Source organism: Anolis carolinensis, chromosome 4 (genome assembly GCF_035594765.1).
Source record: "Anolis carolinensis isolate JA03-04 chromosome 4, rAnoCar3.1.pri, whole genome shotgun sequence".
Taxonomy (NCBI): domain Eukaryota; kingdom Metazoa; phylum Chordata; class Lepidosauria; order Squamata; family Dactyloidae; genus Anolis; species Anolis carolinensis.
The window spans coordinates 36385982-36406721 of NC_085844.1; the positions used below are offsets into that span (position 1 = coordinate 36385982).

Sequence of the window (20740 nt, forward strand, 5' to 3'; positions counted from 1 at the left end):
AATGCATTACCTGCCTCTCCCTGCAGCTCAAGGCAGGATACAATATCATTAAAACAAGAGATAACACACTATTAAAATACATAAAACAAGATTTACAGAGTTAAAATAAAAGTTTAAAGCCACTGATAAAATGCAGATTAAAATTGGTCTTCTATTGTGTTTTAAATTCCAACAACTGATTTAGCTATCAGAGCTCTTCCAGCAGGTCATTCCACATTCTTGGAGCAGTTGATGAAAAGGTCCTCTGGGTGATGGTCACCAGTCAGGTTCTGGCTGGTTGGAGTAAATGCCCTCCGCAGAGGACATTAGTGTTTGGGGCAGATTGTACGGGAGAAGGCAATCCTGTAGGTAACCTGAACCCAAACCATGTAGGGCTTTAAAGGTCAAAACCAACACTTTGTACTTTTGCCCAGGAATTAATTGACAACCACTTGAGTGACTTCAGTATTGGTGTAATATGTTCACTCCTGGATATTCCTGTGACCAATCTGGCTGCTGCATTTTGAACTAATTGGAGTTTCTGAACTTGGTACAGAACTAGCCCAATGTAAGTGCATTGCAGAAGTATAACCTTGAGGTCATCAGCATGTGCACTCCCATTTCCAGGTCCTCAGATTCTAGGAAGGGGCACAGATGGCATATCAGCCAAAGTTGAACTCCTGACTGTAGCATCAATTTAGACTGACATTTGGAGAGATGGAACTAGGAGCACTCCCAAGCTGCCAACACGGTCTTTTGGAGGAGTAAAACCCCATCCAGAACTGGCTTATACACCTAAATTCCTAGGTTAGAATCCTTAATGGCAAACACCTCTGTTATATTTGGATTCAATTTCAATTTATTTTTCCTCATCCAGCCCATTAACTCCTCCAGGCATTCATTCAGAGGAGACACACTATTTTTGCCATGGCTGTTTTTGAAGGCACAGAGAAATACATTTGGGTGTCATCACCATACCAATAACACTCTGCCTAGAAATAAGAAAACCTGGAAAAAAAAGGAAAAAAAAAAGGGGGGGGGTATTTTTTCCAAAGCCATTTTTCCCCAGAAAATTTTGAAAGTTTATAGATTTTTTCTTTTCCAACAATACATAATATATCTATGACGTGGTATTCAAACTATATAATATGAAGACCTTAATGTAATATTTCTGAGGCTTTTTGTTGATTTTGTTTTTGTATGCATTTTTTTTCATTTTTTCCAGAAAACATGGATTTGGAAAAAACTGTACAAAACCTGGTTCTTCCACATTTTTCCCCCAGGCCTTCTCATCTTTAACCCCACCTCATGCTTGCAGATGATCCCACCCAGTGATTTCATATAAATGTTTAAAAGCATTGGGGATAAAATGGCATCTTGTGGAATGCCCAGCAACTTTTTTTGAGAAGGAGCTATCCCAAAACACCTAGAACCTGCCTGAGAAGTATGACCAGAAACAAAGCAGCACAGTGCCTCCGATCCCCTCCCCCCACTGCTCCAGAAGAGTACCATAGTCGATGGTATCAAAAGCCGCTGAGAGATCTAAGAGCATCAACAGGTACATACACCCTTTCTCAGTGGAAAGATGGAGATAATCCACTAATGTGACCATAGGAGACTCCATATCCTGCTCTGAAGTGGGTTTGAAATGGGTCACGGAAATGTGTTTCATCCCAGATTTCCTGGAGCTGGAGAACAACTGTCTTCTCAATTACTTTGCCCATAAAAATAGAGCTTAGACACTGGTCTGTAGTTATTAAGATCCAGGGAGAGCTTTTTCAGTAGTGGTCTAACTACTGCTTCTTTTAAATAGGGTGGAAAATTCCCTTCTCTAAGGGATGCATTGATAATTTGTTGTTTTTGACATCTGATTGCATCTCCTCCCTGAACAACCAGCTACAAGGGACAGGAATCAAGAAAACAGGTTGTCCTCCTTACTTGCCTCTGCAGCTTGTCCACATCAACAGTATTCACTAATTGAAACTGTTCCAGTGTAATCCTACTCACAGAGTTGGTGGACACCTCACTGCTGACTTCTGCTCCAATGAAATCATTTAGGTCAGCTCTTATGCGAGAGATTTTATCTGTGAAATGGTTATTAAAGGCATCACAGTGAGCTACTGAAGGTTCTAGCAGTGGGTTTGGAGGGGAAGGCACAGGGGTTAATGGCACAATAATCTGTGGTATTACTCAGACATATAGCACAAATTGAATCTGTAACCCAATGCATACTTACCTGGGAATAAGCCACATGGAACTCCCATGGAACTCAGTGGCATCTACTTCTGAATAGGTAAGTCTAGGGATTATGTATGAAACATTTTAAGATTCTTTTTTCTATTAAATATAGTTATCAAGCTTGTCTGGGGCTATTACAGAGCTCCAAATAGTCACAGAAAGTTCTGTGGTCTGAAAGCATGCAATTGCATCAAGCATTTCAGAGAGTGAAAGCTTTAACTAAATTTGAAAGCAGCTATTTAATTACATTCTAGATGACATAAACCTACGATCCACCACACACCAAGTTACTTTCTAGTGAGGACAGTAGTAATTTCAAGATGTTACATACCAAGGAATGTCTTTTTACATGCTCTCTGCGAGTAAATAGCTTTCCACAAATGTCACAGCTGAATGATCTTACTCCAGTATGTATGAGCAAATGTCTCTTTAGTGTTCTTCTGTATTTGGCTACATAGTTACAGTGTGGACACTTCAGTTTATTCATGATTAAAGAAGAGTCACCTAAAAACCAAAACACAATCTATTGAAGGTGCGAGGCAGGCAAAATATTATTTATCACATTACTGTTCAGTACAGAGCTAATTTTGACTGTAAGAACTGTCAAAACGAAGACAGTGACTTCAGTTAAGCATGGCAGAAAACATATCACAATTTATTGACATATCCTGGGATGATTGTAATATATTAGCTAGCTTCTCACTCTCAATGATTTAACAACAGCAACTAATGGATCTCTCATCTCCAAACCAGGCATGAACCACTGTGTGTGAAAATGAAAACAAATTGACTGAACATATGCAATCAAGTCTTCAAATCACAAGTGTATAGTGTGCCTTTCCTCCAATCAATAATTTGCATCTGGTTCTGGTTTGTGATTGGGGAATTCTAATAAAATGTAGACCCGTCAACCCTTGAAACAGACTATAGAAAAACAAAAATGGTGTGTTTCATTTAAAAATGTGGGTACTCTAAGGAATGTCTCCTGCAACATGAAGACAAGCATTTTTCAAGGGAAAACCTTCCAGTGGAAGATATATCAAGGGTGTATGCTAGTGCTGCAATAGGTTGGATATAAATGTGAGTTACTTCCTTCTCAGGCCTCCATGTGAGAAATTAGCTTTTAAGAATCCCTTCACTGTTGCCAATGGAAGCTTCTTAAAAGCTCACAAGTACTGCTGGGAAAGAGACAGATGGAAGTGTGTGTATTTGGGGGAGGGGGGGGGGGCTCTAGCCAGAACAAGACTATCCCTCCATGCTGTATCTCCTCTCTCTATAAAGATACAATGAAAGTATTTTAAAAGCTGTGAGGGAAGATGAGTGGGGATGTTTTATATGACCATCTACAACTCTTTAACCAAATGTATCCCACAGACAGTTCTCAGACAAAATGCTGTCTATGCCCTTGGTGGATTTTCTAAGTCTTCAGACAGCTATGCTTACTGATAGAGTAAAAAGGACAAATGAATGCATGAAATTTATAGAACAAGCCTCTATTATAATACATGTACCCTGTTTACAAAAGCTTAGGAGAGGTAATAAAATACAGTAGAGTCTCACTAATCCAAGCCTCGCTTATCCAAGCCTCTGGATAATCCAAGCCATTTTTGTAGTCAATGTTTTCAATATATCGTGATATTTTGGTGCTAAATTCGTAAATACAGTTAATTACAACATAACATTACTGCGTATTGAACTACTTTTTCTGTCAAATTTGTTGTATAACATGAAGTTTTGGTGCTTAATTTGTAAAATCATAAACTAATTTGATGTTTAATAGGCTTTTCCTTAATCCCTCATTATCCAAGTTATTCGCTTATCCAAGCTTCTGCCGGCCCGTTTAGCTTGGATAAGTGAAACTCTACTGTATTTGGGATATCGCCAATAAACTCATTAAGTAAAACTGAGATTTTCAAAATACAGTAGTCTCACTTATCCAAACTCGCTTATCCAACGTTCTGGATTATCCAACGCATTTTTATAGTCAATGTTTTCAATACATCATGATATTTTGGTGCTAAATTCGTAAATACAGTAATTACAACATAACATTACTGCGTATTGAACTACTTTTTCTGTCAAATTTGTTGTATAACATGATGTTTTGGTGCTTAATTTGTAAAATCATAACCTAATTTGATGTTTAATAGGCTTTTCCTTAATGCCTTCTTATTATCCAACATATTCGCTTATCCAACAGTCTGCTGGCCCGTTTATGTTGGATAAGTGAGACTCTACTGTACAATTGAAACTAGGTTTCTGCCCAAATTATGCATTATCCCATATGCCATTCTGAGAATATATCAAGTATAGTCTGCATTACATAATGGTTGAGTGCTAACTAGGATTCTGACCACCATTTAAGGTGAGAGCTCTTACTCTTGCTCACACACATCAGAAGAACAGATTGAAAACTTTACGTGCCATTTTCCCAGTTTTCCTTGGGCCAGGATTCAGGTAACAAGCCATATTTGAAATCATTTGAAGTGCCTGGTAGCAATCCAAACTTGAAATCACTTGAAATACCAGGAAACATACCAAACTTGAAATCATTTGAGGAACCTGTAACAAGATGAAATAAAAAATGTTTAATATAGCATGTATAATTAAATTAACAGAACTGAACAAGCAACAGTCATATGCACATACAAGACAGCTAAATACAAATTAATAAAAAATATAGAAACATTATGTATATACAATTTCAGAAAAAAAGTTTCTATGATATGCTGACCAATTTCTAAATCTAAGGAAGTCCTATCAAATAATTAAGACATCATTTTTGGTACAAACCACTAGAATGGTAACCAATTTGTTCCCTTGTGTCTAGACGAGTGGTTCTCAACCTGTGAGTCCCCAGGTGTTTTGACCTACAACTCCCAGATATCCCAGCCAGTTTACCAGTTGCTAGGATTTCTGGGAATTGAAGCCCAAAAGATCTGGGGACCCACAGGTTGAGAAACACTGGTCTAGACAAGGGCACAATGATCCAGAAAGTAGTTCTAGTAGAATATCCAGTGGAATTGTGTAAGAATGTTCAGTTTTTATCATGAAACAACTCTACTTTTCTCAGTCAATGCAATGAACATTCAACTGTTTTTTCTCTCTTGATATTCATGTGTATATGTGTTGTCCATCAACTTCTGGTAATCCCATCAATGTTATATGGGCTTCTTAGGCAAGGAATATTCAAAGGCGGTTTTCCAGTTCTTTTCTCTGAAATGTAATACCTGGTATTCATTGGCCGGCCCCCATTCAAACATTAACCAGGACTGACCCCGTTTCGTTTTCAAAATAAGGTAAGATGGGGTAAGCCTTTAGCTGTAATGAGCCGGTTCCGGACCAGCCTATCTTCGTGACCACATCTCTCCCTACAAACCTGTGCAATCTCTTCTGGGGAGGCCCTTCTCTCGCTTCCTCCCCCTTTGCAAATTGGTGAGGATGCGGGAGAAGGCCTTCTCTATGGTTGCTCCCCAGCTCTGGAACTCCCTCCCCAGGGAGATTAGGTTAGCACCAACCCTCACTATCTTTCTGAAACAGTTAAAGACATGGATGTTTGGATGTGCATTCAACTAGACAAGTCCTATATACCTGGCCCTTACCCATATGGAAACCTTCTGATTATTTATAGCTGATTTCCACCTCAGTGTCGCCTTCTCTTTCTGTATGCTTTTTATGTATGTTCTATTTCAATTTAGTCACTTTTTATCAGTTTTTGTTTGCCGCCCATTAATGTCCTATATTGGACTTTTACTGGCATACTATGATTGTTACTATTTTGTGCTTTAATGATATTGATTTAATTTTATGCTTGTTTAAATTGTTTTTATTATGATGGTTGATGTTTTAAATGTGATTACTAGGGCTTGGTCCCCATGTGAGCCACTCCGAGTCCCCGTTGGGGGAGATGGAGGTGGCATACAAAATAAAGTTGTTATTATTATTAACCCCATCGACTACAAAAGTGATTTAAAAGCTATACTATAGAAGATGGTAGGTTATTTCTGATTAAGATATACTCATAATACATTGTATAGTTACTTGGGAAAGCTGTTTTGCACATCCTTAAATGTGGGGTCACCCTATCCATTTTAGAACAGGAATGGGCGAAGAGTAGCATGGAGGCCATAAGAAACCCCTAAAAAGTGTTTTGTTTGCCTCAGGATGTTCTGCCTTTCCAAAAGACCTTGCACTTCAACAACAAAATAAGCTTTTAGTTTGTTTGTTAAAATTCTCAGAATTGATACTATGATGCTCCTGGAAGCTTCCAGGACTATAAATTCATGTTTATACTGCCCTCAAGTACTGCAGAGCCAAAAACATTGAAAACTGGATTTGCAAACCAAGTCACTGCCCGTTTTTGGCTTAAAATCTACTCAAAACAGGGTTATATGGCCTACCAAAGGAGCACAAGGATGAAAACTGCCCATCTACAACTATCATAGTTGCCTACCCATTTTAGAATAAAGTACATGTATGTTCAAAAAGTTTTACATGCCAATGTGTGAAGAAGTATTTTTAAAACTATCCTACACTAGCAAAGTAAAATAGATAATCAGTATAGAGAAATATATTAGATCTGAAAATGGAGGCTCTGTTTAGGTAGTATGACTAAAAGGAAAAGCTTCCATGAGCAGAGAAATAAGAAAAGTTCTGGGTAGGTAAAATGAATGAAAATCTTAGCAGAAATAGTTTATTGGGGGGGGGGGGGGAGTAATAGGGGTCTTGCTGATTTCACATCAAGCAGAGCCAGAACCAATTATAAACCTGATCCACTATGGAATTGCACCCAACAGAATCCACTAGGATTTGCAACCACTTTTTATATAGACGTTTTCACTTTGTCAGTCTTCTTCCTTTTTGTACCACATCCAATAGCAGCACACAGCAAAGAAATCAACTTTAACTTTAGCTAAGAACAAAAGTCAAGTAGAGTACCATCAACATATTAATGATAGTGCACTTCCATACCTCTCAGTAATATATTTCCAAGGCTCTAAGTAAACATTTTGTACTACTGCCAACAAGATAATCAAGAGACTATTCACATGTTTAATATTGTAAAGCAGTATTTTTCAAACTGTGCTCCTCCAGAAATTCCAACCAGATTACCAGCTGTTAGGAATTCTGGGAACTGAAGTCCAAAACATCTGAAGAAGTAGTTTGAGAAACTCTGTTATAAAGTATCATACTATCAGGCATGTACTTTTGTGGACTATAGCTCACCTCATTATGTACATCAGGCCTGCACAACCAGCTGAAGTCCACAACACCTGTGCCCCCAAAAGTGTTTTGGATTTCAGTTCCCAGAATTCCTGACAATTGAACAAACTGACTAGGGCTTCTTAGAGTTGTTGGCCCAAACACCTGGAGAAACACACGATGCACAGGCCTACATCAAACTCTGTTAGTCTTTAAGATGCCACAAGACCATTGCTATGACAGATTTACATACTAATACTAGGTACCTTCCCCCTAGTGCTGATTTATCATTCACCAACTGATTCAATTGGCCTATTGTAGTTGGGACACTAGGACTGTGAGTTAAAAATTCCAGCTTTTCCAAGATTGATACATTTTTTAATGTATTTTCCCTGAATATAAAGAATGTAGCTGAGATAATGAAATACTATTATCTTGAATAGCTATTTGGGCCCTAAAGTTTGGTGGTGGAGATACCGTTGTTACAAAAATGACTTCAAAAGGAGTAACTGTTCTTTGGAGAATTATGGGGGCAATTACTTGTTTTAGGCTACCCTTACCCCAGGGTATAATGGGCTTTTAAGGGGAATCTGCCCCAAATGGTGACCAGAAACCAGCATTATGTTACTTCTGGTGTGACAAAAAGTACCACCGCAGCCTGGACATCAAAATCCTGCAGTTGCCTACTTGCGCTGCAGAACTAATATCTTAGAGGTCTCTGTATTCCTATAATATCAAAAGTTCAGACTCCCCAGAGAAAATAATTTTACAGGTGAAACCAAACTATCTACTTTTTATTTATGCAAAACACACACAACGGTTCCCTGTCATATATACTTTTAGACTATGCATCTATTCACAATTTCATCTGATTTTGGAAGCTATGAAAGGTCAGGTCTAGTTAGTACTTCAATAGAAAATAACCAGATACTACAGGAGGGCAATGGCAAACCAGTTCTGTTAACAGGTGACAAACATATACAGAAGACAGTTCAACATAGTTCATTTCACCGTCTCCAAGATAAGGGAAAACAGAATTGTATAAAATATAGATTAACTTTTTTTAATTAAGTATGTTGTGGTTATTCTTTAAGATAAATACAAGCAGTCCACAAGTTACAAACAAAATATGTTCTGTAGGTTTGCTCTTAAGATGAATGTGTTTGTAAGTCGGAACAGGTAAATTTTAAAGTATAACAACAGCCAAAAATATATACCTTAAGAATGTCCCAACTTAAGAACATTTTGAGTTAAGACCCCTCGCTCAGCCTGGATTTTGCTTTGGTATAAGAGAAGCATTTTGAGTTAAGAACTAATGTGAGAGGGAGTGCTAGTGCAAGAGCTTCAGGAACTTTGGGTTAGTTAATTCTGGGTAGTTTTTATGGCTGCTTTCATGAAGAGAAAAAGGGAGAGAACAAGAGAGGGAGGCTGGAATGAGTATAGTATAAAGAAAATAATGCTTCTGCCACTTTGTCCTTCCTTGCCACAACTTTGTGCTTCTACCATTTTAAAGTTGAACTTTTTAATTGTTCCATGTGAATATGCAGGTTTTGCCTTGCTTTTAACCATGTCCAACACACATCTTATAGAATCACTAGCTGTGCCCGGCCACGCGTTGCTGTGGCGAAGTCTGGTGGTATGGGAAATAAAGTATTGAGGAATTGGTGGTAGTTAAGGTAAAGGGTAAAGGTTTTCCCCTGACATTAAGTCCAGTCGTGTCTGACTCTGGAGGTTGGTGCTCATCTCCATTTCTAAGCCGAAGAGCTGGCGTTGTCCGTAGACTCCTCCAAAGTCATGTGGGATGACTGCATGGAGCGGCGTTACCTTCCCGCCGGAGCAGTACCTATTGATGCACTCACATTTGCATGTTTTTGAACTTCTGGGTTGGCAGAAGCTGGGGCTAACAGTGGGGGCTCTCTCCACTCCCTCAATTCAAACCTGTGGCCTCTCGGTCCAGAAGTTCAGCAGCTCAGCGCTTTAACACGCTGCACCATCAGGGGATATTATTTCCTAAAGGTTGTGAATATACAATATTTCTGATTGGTTTTTTTTGTTTGTTGGAGGCAAGTATGAATGCTGCAATTAGGAAAAATGATTAGCATGTAATGGCCTTGGAGCTTTAAAGCCTGGCTGTTTCCTCCCTGAGTGAATTTTTTGTTGGGAGGTGTTAGCTGGCCCTGATTGTTTCCTGTCTGGAATTCCCTTGTTTTCAGAGTGGTGTTGTTTGCGATATTTTATGTGCTTCTACTGTCTGTGGCCCTGAGAAAACAGAGGATTTTCCAGACTTTGATGATGGGAATACTTTGTTGGGAGGTGTTAGCTGGCCCTGATTGTTTCCTGTCTGGAATTCCCTTGTTTTCAGAGTGGTGTTGCTTGTGATATTTTATGTGCTTCTACTGTCTGTGGCCCTGAGAAAACAGTATTTGCCAGACTTTGATGGGAATACTTTGTTGGGAGGTGTTAGCTGGCCCCGATTGTTTCCTGTGTGGAATTCCCCTGTTTATTTACTGTCCTGGTTTTAGAGATTATATTGTTCTGCATTATTCTATCCCAGTAATTATTTCATATTAAAGAAGAATCTCACTTATCCAACATTCGCTTATACAATGTTCTGGATTATCCAACGCAGTCTGCCTTTTCATAATCAATGTTTTTGTAGTCAGTGTTTTAAATTCATTGTGATATTTTAGTGGTAAATTTGTAAATACAGTACAGTAGAGTCTCACTTATCCAACATAAACGGGCCGGCAGAACGTTGGATAAGCAAATATGTTGGATAATGAGGAATTAAGGATAACCCTATTAAACATCAAATGAAGTTATGATTTTACAAATTAAGCACCAAAACATCATGTTAGACAACAAATTTGTCAGAAAAAGTAGTTCAGTACACAGTAATGCTATATAGTAATTACTGTATTTATGAATTTAGCACCAAAATATCACGCTATATTGAAAGCATTGACTACAAAAATGCGTTGGATAATCCAGAACATTGGATAAGCGAGTGTTGGATAAGTGAGACTCTACTGTAAATACTACATAGCATTACTGCGCATAGAACTGCTTTTTCTGTCAAATTTGTTGTATAATATGGTGTTTTGGTGCTTAATTTGTATAACGATTACCTAATTTGATGTTTAATTGGCTTTTCCTGAATCCCTTCTTATTATCCAACATATTCACTTATCCTGCCGGCCTGTTTACGTTGGATAAGTGAGACTCTACTGTATATTTCTAATCTTATATTATCTGCTCAGAACTGGATTATATGAGGCTCCTTCTTCACAGCTGTATAAAATGCACACTGAAGTGGATTATATGGTAGTGTGGAGTCAAGATAATCCAGTGCAAAGCAGATAATAAGATTATAAATGGGTTATATAGCTGTGTGGAAGGGCCTTGAGTCTACACTGCCATATAATCCAGTGCAAATTAGATAATCTGTGGAAGAAGTCTAAGTGAGGCCTAAATCTGCCTGTCCCCTAACTGAAACCTGGCTGTCCCTTGGTTGCTAGGCAACCAAATGGGCAGAGATTAGCCCTCTAAACTGGCAGCAATTGGATAAAAAAAATTATTGCTCTCCCTCTAATTAGGACTTTATTTTTCTTTTCTTTTTGTTGTATCAACCTTGAGGCGTGGATGATGGGTTGTGTTGTCAAATTTTGAGGTTGGGGGGCCTGTACTTTTGTTGTTTTGTGAATTGCCGTGATGCCATCACTCCTTTATATATATAGATAGAGTTGGAAGAGACCTCATGGGCCATCCAGTCCCAACCGCCTGCCAAGAAGCAGTAAATCGCATTCAAAGCACCCCTGACAGATGACCATCCATCTTGTTGCCTCAAATGTGCTTCCTTATCACAACTTTGTGCTTCTACCATTTTAAAGTTGATCTTTTTATTATTCTAAGTGAATGTGCATTTATACATTATTTGTTATTTATAAAGTACATTTTTAAATTTAAAAACACATAATAAAAATGGGGGGGGGGGGTCAGGAGGCTGGGACGAATCAATAGCACTTCAATGGGAAATTTTACTTTGAGATAAGAATATTTTGAGTTAAGCACTTGGTCACATAATGACTTAAACTCTTAAGTCAAGATATTACTGTATATTCATTAGCTTTGGATAGCAAAGGGGGCGGGGGGGTGGGGTGTTAACACTCCTGTGGCATTTGTTTTCCTGTCTATGCCTCTCACCTCACTTTCTGTCTCTGTGATAATTGAATTTTGAAAAAAATGGCTTATTAGGGAAACAAGGATTGGTGATAAAGCTTCAGCTGAGACACCTTTTCTCCATGAGAACCCTTTCAGGAGTGAATTTCCTTTCCCAGGGGTAGATTTCTCTCACTTCTAGTTGTCTCGCGCCCAGTTCTTAACTATGATCTTTGTAATTCAGGGGCTGCCTGCATACTTTCACCTGGATATTGTATTATTTTCATAATGTATTTTATTGTATTGTGACTATGTCTCTATATAGTAAATTCTTACGTTATGCAGTACATATACCTACTGAATTAATAAATGGGCTATTCTCACCATTCTCAAATATACATTCCTATTTGCAACTAACATGTCAACCTCATGGCTGAGGCCAACAACTGATTGTCTAATAGAATTCACACTCAGAAAAGATAAGGACTGTTTCTCTGGGTACATGGGTTGGATACAAGATTACATTCCATTTCAACATTTCTGTTGCCTTTTTCTGCACTGCTGTTTTAGAACATGAATGAAGAACATTATTCAAACCATTTATTTTCTTGCACTCTAAATGTATAATAATGTTACAGTAAAGAATATGTAGAGAGATTGAAACAGTCCAATTTTTTCCTCACCAGACAGTATATCAATAGTCTGGCCCAAGCGCATTTGTCAACTGGAAGAATGGGCACTATTTCCATTTTCAGTGCACCTAAACAGAATGAATGGTTAAGAATACAGTGTTCCCTCACTTATCGCGGGGGTTAGGTTCCAGGACCACCCGCAATAAGTGAAAATCCGCGAAGTAGGGGCATTATATTTATTTTAATATTTACATTATTTTAGTAGTTATACACTATTTTAAGTCTTTATCAACCAATTGTGTGTTGATAAATCACCTCCTACTCCTCCTGTTGCCACTTGGGCTCCTTTTCTCTCCCTTTGGCTTCTCCTTCCTCCCTTCCTTAGGCTGTAAATTATAATTTTTATTATTTATAATATTCTTAGAGTTTATTGAAAAACCGCTAAACAGCAAATCTGCAAAAAGTGAACCACGAAGTAGTGAGGGAACACTGTAGCTCCCTTCCCATGCACGCTGTAACTGTCCACCCTCTTCCTTCTGTATAGTAGCAACCTAGGACCCTCTCACAAATCCCGCAACAACAAACCAGGGATGAGCTTGCAGCACTGCCTAGTTTGGAAGAAGTTAGCAATGCCATCAGCCAACAAAAAAACAACAAAGCTAGCGGACCTGATGGGATTCCTGCTGAAATCTTCAAAGCGGGTGGACCTGAGCTGATACAACTCCACCAGCTCATTGAAAAAGCATGGGTGACCGAGAAAATCCTAGCAGACTTCAAGGATGCCACCATCATCACCCTTTTCAAGAAAGGGGACAGAACAGACTGCGGGAACTATTGCGGTATCTCCCTCCTAACCTCCGCTGGGAAAATCCTTGCAAGAATCCTTGCAAACCGCCTTCTCCCTGTCTCCGAAGACACCCTCCTAGAATCCCAGAACGGCTTCCATCCCTCCAGAGGAACAGTGGACATGATCTTCACTGCACAACAACTCCAAGAAAAATGCAGGGAACAAAACCAACCTCTGTACATGGCATTCATTGACCTTGCAAAGGCATTCGACACAGTGAATCGCAGCGCTCTCTGGACCATCCTCCAAAAAATCGAGTGCCCTGACAAATTTGGAACATCCTGCGGTTCCTCCATGATGACATGATGGCAACAGTCTTGGACAGCAACGGCTCCCAAAGTGACCCATTTAAGGTGGAATCAGGTGTCAAGCAGGGCTGTGTTATTGCCCCTACCTTATTTTCCATCTTCATCGCTATGATACTTCACCTTGTTGATGGGAAGCTTCCCATCGGGGTGGAAATCATCTATCGGACAGATGGCAAGCTATTTAACCTCAGCAGATTGAAAGCCAAAACCAAGGTCACCACAACACCTGTTATAGAACTCCAATATGCTGATGACAACGTAGTCTGTGCGCATTCAGAAGAAGACCTACAAGCCACTCTAAATACCTTCGCAGAAGCATACGAGAAGCTCGGCCTCTCACTGAACATCGAGAAAACCACAGTGCTCTTCCAACAGGCACCAGCTAATCCTTCTGCGATGCCAGGAATACAGCTTAATGGTGTAACATTAGAAAATGTTCACCATTTCCGCTACCTTGGCAGCCACCTCTCCACAAAAGTCAACATCGACACTGAAATACAACACCGCCTGAGCTCTGTGAGTGCAGCATTTTTAAGAATGAAGCAGAGAGTGTTTGATGACCGGGACATCTGTAGAGATACCAAGGTGCTTGTTTATAAAGGGGCCAGGCTGTGGCGCAGCTGGCTAGTAACCAGCTGCTATAAATCACTACTGACCGAGAGGTCATGAATTCGAAGCCCGGGTTGGGTTAAGCCTCCGACCATTAATAGCCCCGTCTTGCTGTTGAGCTATGCAGCCCCGAAAGACAGTTGCACCTGACAATTAGGGAAATTTAGGGACGCTTTGTGCGGGAGGCTAATTTACAACACCATAAAACTGCCAGCAAAACACGAGGAAAGGAATGCGGAAGTACAGCCACTACTGGACGGTGAAGCAACAGCTCCCCCTGTGGCCGGAATCGTGAAGCTGGAAAAATGTTAAAAATGCCTCTGAGTCTGTCTAATGTATGTTGTTTGTCTGTTGGCATTGAATGTTTGCCATATATGTGTTCATTGTAATCCGCCCTGAGTCCCCTTCAGGGTGAGAAGGGTGGAATATAAATGCTGTAAATAAATAAATAAATAAATAAAGCCATTGTCCTCCCAACCCTGCTCTACGCCTGCGAAACATGGACCGTCTATAGACATCACACCCAACTCCTTGAGCGTTTCCATCAGCATTGCCTCAGAAAAATCCTGCAAATCTCTTGGGAAGACAGGCGGACAAATGTCAGCATGCTGGAAGAAGCAAAGACCACCAGCATTGAAGCGATGCTCCTACGTCATCAACTCCGCTGGACTGGCCACATTGTCCGAATGCACAATCACCGTCTCCCAAAGCAGCTACTCTACTCCGAACTCAAGAATGGGAAACGGAATGTTGGTGGGCAGGAAAAGAGATTTAAAGATGGGCTTAAAGCCAACCTTAAAAACTATGGCATAGACACTGAGAACTGGGAAGCCCTGATCAGCAATGCTGTGAAGAGGCACGAATGGAGGGCTTAAGGGAAAAACATGCCAAGAGGAAGGCCCGTCAAGCCAACCCTGACCAAGACTGCCTTCCACCTGGAAACTGATGTCCTCACTGCGGGAGAACATGTAGATCAAGAACAGGTCTCTTCAGCCATCTATGGATCCATCCCCAAGATAGCGAAGACGGAGGACCATCATCCTCGAACTACAAGGGATCGCCTAAGTAAGTACGCTTAAACCATCTAGGCAAGGCTTTAAAAAGTACCATTTTACAGAAATAAAACAAGTGCTCTACACATAAGGAAGAATAGGAGAAACATATGGGCAGATATATCAGTAATAGGATATTCCAGTGTCCTTTCCTGCCAGAAATTTCATAAGCAATTGAAGAGTAAACGACACCTAGACCAACAGGCAACAATATTAAGTTATACAGTAGAGTCTCACTTATCCAACATTCGCTTATCCAATGTTCTGGATTATCCAACGCAGTCTGCCTCCTGCCTGGAACCACAGCTGTTTCTCTAGGCAGCAAGGACTGAACTTTTTACAGATTTAATTTCCGACAATCTTGTTACTGTAAATTCATGTTATGCAATTCTATCTTTATTTGCAGTCAATTTGTTAGTAGCCAATGTTTTTGTAGTCCATGTTTTCAATACATTGCAATGTTTTGGTGCTAAATTTGTAAATACAGTAATTACTGAATAACGTTATCATTTATTGAACTGATTTTTCTGTTGATTTGTTATAAACCATGATGTTTTGGTGTTTAATTTGTAAAATCATAAAATTGTAAAATTTGACGTTTAATAGGCTTTTACTTAATCCCTCCTTATTATCCAACATTTTCGCTTATCCAACATTCTGCCGGCCTGTTTATGTTGGATAAGTGAGACTCTACTGTACAACACAATTGGAAGAAGTCCTTTGTTTTTTAAACCACAAGCTTATCAAATATTCCTAGAATGCTGAATAGGAAAAATAGTAACATTGTGGCTGGGGGAAATTCAATTAAAAATCTACATGTTCCGCTTTCCAGAGGAGCAACTAAGAAACAGCAAATGTCAAAAATATCCAAAGAATATCCGAACTCCAGAAAGCAGGAGTAAATTAGATGTCCAGACTATCACTGCAGCAGTGGACTTTAGATACTTAAAATACTGCCCCTCATTCTGTCCCTTAAAATTCTAGATAATCAAAGTGCATGATACTTTGATTCAGCATTTATACTATTGGAACATGTAGTAATGAAAAGCTTCCCAAAGTTTCATGAATGGCAGTCAATTGTCTCTATGTTAACTATCAGAATGTTAAAGAACACTGTTTGCTTCAATCAAATGTTCAACCAACTCCTGCAACTAAATGATGTATTAGCCACCTGCAGCAAGTTCTGCCCTGACTCTATCTGTGGTTGCACTTTCCCATTGTCTTTTTCTACATTTCTAGCAGAAGATCAGAACGCAACAGAATATCCAAGCATTTTATTGCATTTATTGGTAAAGAGACAAGAAAGTCCTGAGAATGTCCTCTCTTAGAGGAATAGAGAGAGAAAGTAAAAGTGAAAGTTAAGTCTAAAGGCATCTCTAAGAGGTAATTTTTGGGTTGTAAAGTGAAATAAATCCCAGTGTGCAGTCCTCAGAACTCAGTCTTCTTTAATCCAGCCCAAATTCTTAGAAAGAGCTTAAAGAATATTACACAATTGGAAATGGAAGAATAAGAAGCATCTGAAGTCGATAGCTTTTAAGACTAGACTGGACTTGACTGACTGTCCAAGGATCATTTTTACCATAGATATACTTCAGTGGGTCCTTACAAGCAAAACTCAATTAACTAAATCATATTACTTTTGTTTCACTTATTATTCAATTGCTGGGGGTCAATATCAACTTCCTCTATTTTTATAAGCAAGAAAAATATGCTATTTAAAAAAAAATACACATTAAAAAAACATGAAGGAAACCTTACTCTTCCCAATTACTTTCCTCTAGTTATCCAAGTAGAAAAGGAAAAGACGCTATTGTGAACCATTACCTTTTGTTTTCTAGAATGAAATGCCTTCAATATATTTTTTTAGCATTTTGGTAGCCCCTTCCTCCCATAATATGAATCAGACGCATTATTCTGTAAGAACTTACAATGTAAGATAGTAACAACTGCTATATATCAGGAAACTGACTATGTTTCCCTCTTCTTTACTGGATATTGATGGGGTAAGGACAGAATGTATTTGAACTTAAGACACCAATCCCTTGCTACTCGTTTCCTTCTTCATACATTTCCTTCTTCCGCTCACACATGCATGGCACTGGAGCTAGTAGCTGCTTCCCATCAGTCCAAATTGAAGGTGAAAATTAAATTCAAAAAAAATGAATGATGTTATTGGCTATTGTTGCAGTAATACCTTTTCTATAGATTTTGCTACCTTTAGACACACCAGGCCACTATGCTGCAAAACAAAATGTTTTGTTGGCAATTTTGGATTTCATCTTTGATTATATTCTTATTTAGTTGTTATTTTGTCCCCACTCCTTACAAAGCTAAAATATGATTGGAGTGTTGTGTGGCTGTATGGTCGACTGGCAGCATTTTCTCCTAATGTTTTGTCTGCATCTGTCGCTGGCATCTTCAGAGGATGCCAGCCACAGATGCAGGTGAAAGGCCAGGAAAAAATGCCGCTAGAACACGGCCATACATCCTAGAAACCACACAACACTCCAGTGATTCCTGCCATGAAAGTTTTCGCCAATACACTAGAATATAATTATTTACCTTCAGATGGAGCAGACAGATATTCTCTCTTTAACACGGTAATTAACTGCCTTATCCAAAGGCCATTTTAAAATCTATTCAAAATACTAAAATAATCAAGCAGTAGAAACATGTAACAAATTATGCATAATGACTTTTACACTTTTAAAATTAGAAAAGTTTAAATCTGACATAATATTGTATTTCAATCTTTAAAAAATCTAGCAGGAGGTTGTCAACAAACTACGCTGTCTCCCTGGAAAGGAAAACAGATCTGAGCACTTTAATGTTCAAGAAATATCCAGGATGGGGCATGGGGCAACTTTAGAAAATTCAGGGGTCAATCATCTGCTAGCTTCTGGTTTACGAACACATGTTAGAAATGTGAACTTGGTTAGCAGCCACAATTCCCAAAAATATTGTTGATGAGGACCTTTATGTTGTTTTATGGGAACCTTAAGGAGAATCTATCCTAGGCTGTTTGTTTAAAGGAGTTTATCAGGGCTGAGAATGCATGATTTGCTCAAAGTGGCTTTCTATGGTCAAGTTGGGATTTGAGCCCTGGTCTTCAGAGTTATAGTCCAATATTCAGACCACTGCCCCACATATAAACCTGATTATTTCATACACTTAAATAGCTGAAAACATACAGCATTTGAAACTCTTAATTGTACCATTAAGACAAAACATCCACTGTTAGACAAGTCTTTTTCAGACACTTCACCACACCATAATGTTTCAGTCTTTATTTTAAACCTTTTGACACTCAACATACCTGTAACACTCATATTTCACCCACAAAAGTCTCATTAATATCAGATTTATCAAGGAGCAGTTAAGAATTTCACACCTCAAAGTTAAAAGTGATAAATTTAAAACATAGAACAAAGAGAGTGTCACAATTTAGCTATCATTTGGATTTAAAGATCTGTGTCAACCGGAGGTCATTTTTTTTCCCTCTCACAAAGGACAGAATGTCAACTGCCACATTAAAACAAGCTTTGATATTTAAAATGTGTATTGTGGACGTTTTTACCTGCTTCTTCTTTTATGAACTGCAAGTCTTCTGGGTACTGGATTGATGCCTGTGTAGTTGAGCAGTCGTCTAAAGTTTCTTCATTATTGGGTGGTATATTGTAAACAAACCTTTTTGCAGCTTGGTTTTTCCTTCTAGCTTTTCCCGGTTCTTGAAGTGATTGTCCCTGTGAGCTTATATCATTCCATACAAAGACCTTCCCTTCTCCTTGAGATTCATTTTCAGCCATTTCAGGTGAGCTGTCCTGGACCCAATCGTTCATTTGGTAGTTTTCAGACTGACTCTCATCAATACAGTAGCCATCATTTTCAGTTTTTATGCTGCTTGCCAAGTTAGTAAGATTTCGCGTGGCCCAAAAACTAGCAACTTTCTGATCCCTACTAATGGACCTTCTGTTGTAATCCACAACTACAGCTTCCGGTGCTTCTGATTTTATGCTTATATTTAAGGCATCTTTGATAAAATTGCGACAGGATTGAACAACCTCTGTCATTTGAAGGTAGCTGGCCACTGACATCACTTCAATTGCATTCTGGCTTGTAAGCACAAGGTTACCAGAATACAGAAAGTCCAAGATGACAGAAAAGCCTTGAACAGCAACAACATCTAAGTAGGTAACAGTGGTTTGGTTACGGTTTTCTTTGTTTGTAAAGCAATATAAAGTCTTGAAGTAACGGCTGCCTGCAACCAGGATGTTTTTATGAGCTCTAAAGACTCTTCCACTCACCACAATATTAACATCACACAGAATGCCCTTTTTCCTCTGTTCATTTAATTCTTGCAATAGTTGATAGCAGTAAGAGTTCTCATTTGGCCTAACATTGTAATCACAATCTGTTTCATTAATTAATTCTGATGTAATTTCTGATTCCTGTAATTAAAAGAAGAAAAATTAAGATATTTGCGTTTAGGTACTGGTTCATCTGTTTCTCAGCTTGAAGTTAATAACAGTTTTTGTTTCTAACATCATAATTCAACAGTGTCTGCATCTATATTTTTACTGCTTAGCCCACAATCTTTAACTGCAACAAAATAAGTGTTCATAGAAATATTAGCACATACCAAGAGTATCTAGCAACGTTTCAGTCAATATATGTTTGGGTTGTTGTGTGTTTTCCAGGCTGTATGGCCATGTTCCAGAAGTATTCTCTCATGACGTTTTGCCCACATCTATGGCAGGCATCCTCAGAGGTTGTGAGGTATGTTTGTTGTTGTTGTTTATTCATTCAGTCGCTTCCGACTCTTCATGACCTTATGGACGAGCCCAGGCCAGTGGTCTCTGTAGGCCGTCACCACCCCCAGCTCCTTCAAGGTCAAGCCTGTTACTTCAAGGACACCATCTATCCACTGTAAATTTTGCCTAAGAACTAGACGTTGGCCATTTAAAAATGGATAGGAAATTTTTGTGGTATACAGATACAACCATATGTAATTCATTGGTCTAAGCCCTTTGCATTTCTGCCAAATAGTAGAATCTTATCTACTACTCAATTTAGAATCTTATCTACTATTCAATAGATCTACTGCCGCATTATATTTACTTCTAACGAAGTAAATAAGCATATAAATACAAGAGAACTCAAAAATGTTTCAGACTTCCAGCTCACTGTTCAAGTTCAAACATAAGCCATGCTGATACAAGACTCTTCTTTAAACAGCAGATATTAGACTGAGCTGCAGAAATCGGTACTTTTCCTCTCTCTCCACCAACCTGCACCTTTCCATACCATCATAAAATCTACTCTAGCATATTATCAAATAAACAGCAGCAGGTTCTGGTGAAACAAAGAGGAAGTAATTTTGATTTAAGAATGATATCTAGAAACGGATACTTTGGATTTTGGGGTATATAAGGCCCGTTCCATTATTTACAAAAAGCTTATATTTCAACTATGTAGTTTGTAATTTCTATCTAGTTTTCTATCTATGACAACATGATAGTGGTCTGGTATGTTTTAATGTTACGAGATAAAATATATTCAAGTCATTATTTACATTAGGCAATGTTTTGGGAATGGGTACAAGTATTTTCTGCTTGGACTGGATCAATTGTGAAATCTACCATTCACTTTAAACTTTAATCTTCCACTTAAACGTTTTAGAGGTCCATTCAACAAATAAACTGTGTGCAAGAGTAA

General features: G+C 38.7%; 1 protein-coding gene across 1 annotated transcript in view; it reads right to left on the reverse strand.

Moving 5' to 3' along the window:
* Positions 1–20740, reverse strand: part of zbtb10 (zinc finger and BTB domain containing 10) — a 36320-nt gene that overhangs the window by 5898 nt on the left and 9682 nt on the right. Inside the window, exons 2-4 of the mRNA XM_062980236.1 lie at positions 18603–19473; positions 4642–4779; positions 2549–2721 (exon numbers count right to left, since the gene is read on the reverse strand). Coding sequence (XP_062836306.1) covers positions 2549–2721; positions 4642–4779; positions 18603–19473 — 1182 coding nt within the window. The remainder of the gene's footprint in view (positions 1–2548; positions 2722–4641; positions 4780–18602; positions 19474–20740) is intronic.